This window comes from Oncorhynchus mykiss, chromosome 12 (assembly GCF_013265735.2).
Source record: "Oncorhynchus mykiss isolate Arlee chromosome 12, USDA_OmykA_1.1, whole genome shotgun sequence".
Classification (NCBI taxonomy): domain Eukaryota; kingdom Metazoa; phylum Chordata; class Actinopteri; order Salmoniformes; family Salmonidae; genus Oncorhynchus; species Oncorhynchus mykiss.
The window spans coordinates 69651134-69659358 of NC_048576.1; the positions used below are offsets into that span (position 1 = coordinate 69651134).

Below are 8225 nucleotides of genomic sequence, written 5' to 3' on the forward strand. Positions count from 1 at the left end.
TGAAAAGCACTTCAGATTTTATTATACAAAAATAATTCTAAAAACATTAACACAACACATGAAAACAGATAGTGGAGAGGGGGATAAGTTGAGCCAAAGGGGTTAGCTGTTTCTTGGAAACCATACACAAAATTAATCATTTGACTAAATATTTAGGAAGAGGCCATCATTTCATGGAGTCTGTGAAAGATTGTTCTATACATAATGTGGGGTCTGTATAAGCTTCAACAAGAGGTCCTAAACCTAGCATGAAAGTGCATCCTTGTAACTGTCTGGGCTGATATTGTCAAAATGTTTGCCTTGGGGTAAATTGAGCCAATGGCCAATGGGGTAAATTGAGCCAATGGCCAATGGGGTAAATTGAGCCAATGGCAAGTGTTAAAAGATGCTTAAAATTATTACAAGACAAAAAAGTGATTATGATGGTGTTGAATTGTATTTGGGAAACAGGTAGTGGTAATATTTCATTCAGTACAGACATTTGTAGACGGCTTAACTTAACTTACCCGGCCCCCAGCTCAACTAAGTTGTGCCAAGAGACAAACTATGCTTTCAAAACTATAATGTTTACATGAATTCTGTTTATTTCCAGGGATACACAACATCCTGAAATACATGTAGATATCTTTGTTAGAAAGAATACTATATTTCCCTTGACAGAGTGATGCTGAATGTAAGAAATGGCTCAACTTACCCCACTTTCCTCTACAACAGTAGAGACTCACATCATTCTGTATGATCTGTTCACTAACTCTACCAGATACATCCGATGTCAACATTAACACACAGCTAGGTGGGCCGATCAGCTCATACACGGTCAAATTACACTTTGTTAAAATATAGACAATAAGTCTTGATCATACAGGTAGTCAGTCTATATCAATGACTTGAGTCATGAATTGTCAGCTCACACACACCTCCCACTGGGCACACACTGGTTGAATCAACGTTGTTTCCTACATCATTTCAATGAAATGACATTGAACCGACGTGGAATAGATGTTGAATCGACGTCTGTGCCCAGGGGGCTCCTTTGTCTGGGTTCCCAGTGTGGGATCGTGTTGTACCGTTCTGTCCTCTCACCCAGGATTAGTGTGTCAAGGACTTCTGAAGGTCTGGAGGCTCACCAGCTCTCCATTCTTACAAAAGAAGAGGGATGGATGCCAAGGTATGTTGAGCCGACCCCTCCCTCCCTGCCCACTTTCTTGTTAATTTCCTCTATACAGTTCCAATAATTTTTTGCTCTCTCCCACTCTGTCCCTTTTGAAGCGTCTTTGATATCTTCATATTTCCCTTCCTTCACCTCCCTCATCTGTGCGTGGTCATTCCACATGAACGCATCCATAAATACATCCTCATACACACTTTGGTTGAGCATATCAAACGTCCTGCTGTCTCAATACTGTGAGGTGTCATTGCCATAACATGACAAGTGGGGTAGAATGTACCACTGCATACAATGCGGTCAGAATGCCATACTATGCTGTGTGGCTTATCCACAGCTGGCTTTAGCCAGGCAGGGGGACAGGGGCAGTTCATTCAGTGTGTAGATGTGACAAGGACAGTCTGGTCTTTTCCAGTCAGCAGGGAGATTAGTTGATGGCACAGCTGAAAGAACAGAGCATTTGTCTGCCTTTCTGTCAATCAAAAGATGCCATCAGATCTCTAAGCGAATAATACCTTGTATAACAAACAGTGCGACATTGGACATGCAATACCTACAGTAATGAAACAGGAAAGGTATGCACTGTGTGACGGCTCTACTAGGGAATAGGGATGGAATACATGTCACTAGGAATAAATCTATATACATCCCTCCATGCTGTTATCTGATGGGCTGAGCCCCACAAGGAACCTTTCTCCCTAACATCCAATCTTCCTCTTCCTCTCCTCTTCCTTCACCCTCTCTGGACCTCCTGTGACACGGAGCGGCCCAGTGCTTTGGGCGCCTTGGCGAACTCCATCCTGAGTGGCTTGGCGGGGGGCAGGTCCTGTGTGATCTCGACTACGGCCCTCTTGCCAGGGCAGGCACCGTCGGGGACGGAGAAGGGACGGAGGTCCTCCTGGGTGTGTGGTGCTCCGCGGCCCAGCCGGATGCCCAGCTGTGCAGGGGTGAAGATGGGCAGGGGCAGGGTGTTCCTCTTGGGCAGGAGCTGGTGCTCCCTCACACCCCTCTCCACGGTGCCCACTCTGTATACCCCTGAGGGACAGGCCTGGGCCAGAGAGCGAGCCTCCCACCGACGAGTGTAGGTCTCCCGACGAGAGTCATCGTTCATGTTCATTGTCTGCCTGTGGAGAGATGAGACCGTCACAGTTAGGAATGAACAGTTGGACATTGCTCAGTGATTTTCAAACTCAAATCTCTCTCAGTATCAAGCTGAGAATCCTACCAGCAAAATGAAAATCATTGCATTTTACAGTCAGCTGATAGATTAGCCTGACAGTTATTATAACTAAGATAAATGATACAGTAGTCTAGTCTTGAGTATGATGACTCACAAGGTAATATAGGAGGACGTCTAGCTTTATTGATATCGACGATTTTATAGAAGAAGAAATTACTTAATGTTGTTCAATAAGTTACATCTACCAGAAGAAATGAATACAGTTTGTCCAAAGGCTGGGTCTCACCTGTCCATGGCCCGGGTCTTCATGTTAACGCTGTTCCAGTCGGCTTTGTAGCTCTCCCTCTGAGCCTGGTTCTCCTCCCGTACGCTGCAGGCCAGCTCAGCCCCCACCACGGCCCCAGCACGCTTCTCAATAACAGTACACACCTGCATTATCACGGTTCCGTGTGGGTGAAGTTCTGTCCTTATCTCGGATTTATCACCTCTGTTAGTTTCTCAGACTCCTCTCTCTGTCTGTCTTGGTATCTCTGTGTTCGGTGTTCTTCTCTCTGGGACTATCTGTCTGTCTGTTGTTGCTAGCCAAGGTAATCTGTGACGGTTCAGGCAGCTCTCTCCTCTCTCTTGCCTCTGTGGTGATGGTGATGGTCTGGTGGTCTCTGATGTTTGTGTCTGGGACCATGCCCGTCTATCTCCTTTATAGAAGCCCTGGTGCTATTTCTAAGCCATGTTGTCACTCCACAGCTAGTGTGTGCTGACACCTGACACCAAGAGCGGCCCGTCTCTGACTTTGTCCCGGGAATTAGAACTGACTCACTCAGGGCAGCTGTTGAGAAAGAGAGAGGGAGGTGGCTGGGGGAGAGAGAAAGAGAGAGGGAGGTGACTGGGGGAGAGAGAAAGAGAGTGCGGTAAAGAAATGGGAGTGGGTGGGTTACCGGTAATTGTACTCAGAATCCCCTGATACCCAAATTATACCCCCAATCCCCTCTATAATCACCTCGACCTAACATGCTAAATTGAGGGACATCTGGTTATCAAACGAAGTAGAACGATTCCCTCATAAGAGCACCATCAGACCCAGTGTTCAGAGACATGTAAACACACACGGGCACACAGGGGGGGACTTTTGAGAGCTGGCATCTGAATAGAGCTCAGGTCTTGATGTACATATAGCAACCAGTGGCAGAACACTAATGTGGAAAGAGATCAACTCATGCTAATAATGATGGGTGCTGAGGGGAAACTCTATTGCCCCAAGAGAGAATACATAGATTGAGCATACACAACATGAAGAACTCTTTCCATGACACAGACTGACCAGGTGAATCCAGATGAAAGCTATGATCCCTTATCGAAGTCACCTGTTCAATCCACTTCAATCAGTGTAGATGAAGGGGGGGGGGACAGGTTAAAGAAGGATTTTTAAACCTTGAGACATTGACTGTGTATGTGCCAGTCGGAGGGTGAATGTAAGCACCTTTGAACGGGGTATGGTAGTAGGTGACAGGTGCACCGGTTTGTGTCAAGAACTGCGACACTGCTTAGCTTTTCACGCTCAACAGTTTCCCGTGTGTATCAAGAATGGTCCACCACACAAATGACATCCAGCCAACGTGACACAACTGTGGGAAGCATTAGAGCCAACATGGGCCAGCATCCCTGTGGAACGCTTTCGACACCTCGTGGAGTCCGTGCCCCGACGAATCGAGGCTGTTCTGAGGGCGAAAGGCAACTCAATAATATAAAAGTGTTCCTAATGTTTGGTATACTCAGCGGACATGTACATATACTGTACATAAACATACATACAGATTTTGAAACTGACAGTTATCTTGATATCTAGCAGTGTGAAACTGCTGAGTTTAAGATTGTCTCTTTCAGGAACTCTGGAGTGCCCTGGCATGTACGGCCTGGCTATATTTGGGGTAAAAGTTCCTTTTAGAGACTCAAGATCAAAGGTGATGTTCTGTAGGCAGGTGGTCAGTCTGTTTTGGATAAAGCAAAGCTATACGTGCTACGGAACAGATACCAGGCCAAGGCATTGACCAAGTGACCAACTATTTTCTTGTATAAAATACAGTCAGTAAAACACAAGTCATTTTTATTTGACTGGAAAACAGTACCTTGTGAATCTGTTATTGGGCTTATTAGCTGTGTTGTAGCCGTGTTTCGTCTGTCAAGGACTGTGACTTCTAACTTTGATTTATTAGTCTGATGACAGAGACCCACTCCAGCCAAGAGTCTCTCGGGTTACAGTCTTAAAGATTTTCTCTCTCTCTCTCTCTCTCACGCACACACACAAAACACACGTACGCACACAAAACACACACACACAAAATACACACGCACACACACACGCACACATGTAATGTCGCCTCGGTGTCACTACCAGCCACTCTGTCAATGACTAACTCTTCCTCATCAGTCACTGATATCATCCAATATATAACACCCGCATAACAAGAATACATGTAAAGTTACACATGTACCCGTTGCTTTCAAATTAATATTGAAACTGAACATTCATGTATTCTTCAATGTACAATATTTTACACAGCTGCATAGTTATCGGATAATCCAAACAATTATAAAGTATTAGATTTGTTCCTCTCGCTCAACTTTAGGTTATATTATTAGCTATGACTTATTAGTTTCAATTAATATTCTCATGTACTTCATTTAGTTTAACTGTCCTCTAATAAAACCTCTTAAAAATGTCCCCTTAGTACAGTAATTCTTCCTATTCTCACGTCTAAGACATGTACCGTAATGACACAACATATGTGAGATATCACATCGCAGACGCACGCACACACACGCACGCACGCACGCACGCACGCACACACACACACACACACACACACACACACACACACACACACACACACACACACACACACACACACACACACACACACACACACACACACACACACACGCACACACACACACACACACACACACACACACTATGTGTTATGCAGCCATGGTAACCATAAAATATCACTTCAGTTCAGGATTCCAATTGCAGAAACCTAGTAAGTCTCGAGGCATACTTCTGCAGTGAGATCGTTCTCCTTTTCAAAAAACAGAACTAAATACATTTTGACATTTGATAAGTCAATCAGTCTTTTTTTGACACTCACTCACCTCGCACATACAGTACATTAGTGACTGTCATATGAGTCAGTGTTACAGCTTTTCTTATTGCTTTGGTGCTATGTTCACAAATACAGTGGGGCAAAAAAGTTTTTAGTCAGCCACCAATTGTGCAAGTTCTCCCACTTAAAAACATGAGAGAGGCCTATAATATACTATACTGCTCTAGTGGAGATCTGCATGGAGGAATGGGCCAAAATACCAGCAACAGTGTGTGAAAAGTTTGTGAAGACTGACAGAAAACGTTTGACCTCTGTCATTGCCAACAAAGGGTATATAACAAAGTATTGAGATAAACTTTTGTTATTGACCAAATACTTATTTTCCACCATCATTTGCAAATAAATTCATTAAAAATCCTACAATGTGATTTTCTGGATTTTTTTTTCTCATTTTGTCTGTCATAGTTGAAGTGTACCTATGATGAAAATTACAGGCCTGTCTCATCTTTTTAAGTGGGAGAACTTGCACAATTGGTGGCTGACTAAATACTAAATACTTTTTTGCCCCACTGTATGTGGTGAATTTATAAAACTCTTTGTTCAAAACTAATTAGAGTAAAAAACAAGAAGGCCCGCACACTGTTGAAGCTCCCAATTCACCACATTATTGACAACAATTCCATCCTAAACGGTCTTCGTCAGATCGAACAAGCAAACTGATGGTATATTATTTAACTTAATTGCAGCTGTAAATGTTTCCGCTAGTGTACCTTTTTTGCCCACTGTAATGGCAATTAGGCACCTCTGGGGTTTGTGGTATATTGTAAATTAGTTGATAGACCAAAATGAAAGAAAGTTCCAAACCTGTCTGCCAACAACAGCTAGTTTTCAGTTGTCGTCTCCTCACTCCAGACAGTGCTTGCAAAATTATTGCTTGAGAAATAGCTTTTTGCTAAGAAGCTTTTCTTGTTTATTTTTTTTACCATTTTATTTGAAAACAATCACAGCAAGTTACTTAATTGTGACCCAGAAATGCTTAGATATTGAAATAAAAATGGCTGCATGGGTTCTTTAAGCACACAACAACAACAACACAAGTCACATGTCTGGCGGGGACGCAGCTGCCTGACAGTAGGTGTGATAGGGACCCGCATGGGTAATCAAAGTTGCTCTGTTCATGGATTAATTGTGACGCCACTATTCTAATGAGGCCTTCGCTGTAGAAGTTCCCTAAGGGTGAGCAATGATAAGGTGATCCTGCCAGGCTTATCATTCCGTCCCCCTCCACAGTGCCAGGGAATGCTCTCTCTGTTACATAACTATACAATCAGCCTCAGCTGCTGGGAAGTGACACTTAAATGAACTGAGAGAGAGAGAGAGAGAGAGAGAGAGAGAGAGAGAGAGAGAAATGTTAAAACCAAGATCAGACAGAGGGAGGGATAATGATTCTGTGTGTGCATGTTCATAATGCATCCATTATGTTTAGAGGGGGCACGAAGTATGTGATGGGGGTGGTTGGAGAATATTGCATTTTTCAAACACACGAAACAGCTTTTAAATACAGTTGAAGTCGGAAGTTTACATGCACCTTGTGAAATGTCAGAATAATAGTAAAGAGAATGATTTATTTCAGCTTTTATTTCATCACATTCCCAGTGGGTCAGAAGTTTACATACATGCCATTAGTATTTGGTAGCATTGCCTTTAAATTGTTTAACTTGGGTCAATGTTTCGGGTAGCCTTCCACACGCTTCCCACAATAAGTTGGGTGAATTTTGGCCCATTCCTCCTGACAGAGCTGGTGCAACTGAGTCAGGTTCGTAGGCCTCCTTCCTCGCACAAACTTTTTCAGTTCTGCCCACAAATATTCTATAGGATTGAGGTCAGGGCTTGGTGATGGCCACTCCAATACCTTGACTTTGTTGTCCTTAAGTCGTTTTGCCACAACTTTGGAAGTATGCTTGGGGTCATTGTTCATTTGGAAGACCCATATGCAACCAAGCTTTAAACTTCCTGACTGATGTCTTGAGATGTTGCTTCAATATATTCACATGATTTTCTTGCCTCATGATGCCATCTATTTTGTGAAGTTGCACCAGTCCCTGCTGCAGCAAAGCACCCCCACAACATGATGCTGCCACCACCGTGCCTCACGGTTGGGATGGTCTTCTTCGGCTTGCAAGCCTCCCCCTTTTTCCTCCAAACATAGCGATGGTCATTATGGCCAAACAATTCTATTTTTGTTTCATCAGACCAGAGGACATTTCTCCAAAAAGTACGATCCTTCTCCCCATGTGCAGTTGCAAACCGTAGTCTGGCTTTTTTTATGGCGGTAGTGGAGCAGTAACTTCTTCCTTGCTGAGCGGCCTTTCAGGTTATGTCGATGTAGGACTCGTTTTACTGTGGATATAGATACTTTTGTACCTGTTTCCTCCAGCATCTTCACAAGGTCCTTTGCTGTTGTTCTGGGATTGATTTGCTCTTTTCGCACCATAGTACGTTCATCTCTAGGAGACAGAACGCGTCTCCTTCCTGAGCGGTATGACGGCTGCATGGTGTTTATACTTGCGTACTATTGTTTGTACAGACAAACGTGGTACCTTCAGGCATTTGGAAATTGCTCCCAAAGATGAACAACACGTGTGGAAGTCTACAAGTTTTTTTCTGAGTTCTTGGCTGATGTCTTTTGATTTCCCCATGATGTCAAGCAAAGAGGCACTGAGTTTAAAAAAAAAAAAAAAAATTTTTTTTTTTTTTTTTTAACCTTTATTTAACTAGG

General features: G+C 43.4%; 1 protein-coding gene across 1 annotated transcript; it reads right to left on the minus strand.

Annotated features, from left to right (window-relative positions):
* Positions 1-414: 414 nt before the first annotated feature.
* Positions 415-3035, minus strand: LOC110538164 (telethonin). Its single transcript, XM_021624798.2, has 2 exons — positions 2632-3035; positions 415-2289 (listed from the first exon to the last, which is right to left on the minus strand). The coding sequence occupies exons 1-2, from the start codon at positions 2778-2780 to the stop codon at positions 1899-1901; spliced, it is 540 nt and encodes a 179-aa protein (XP_021480473.2). The 5' UTR covers positions 2781-3035; the 3' UTR covers positions 415-1898.
* Positions 3036-8225: the final 5190 nt, after the last annotated feature.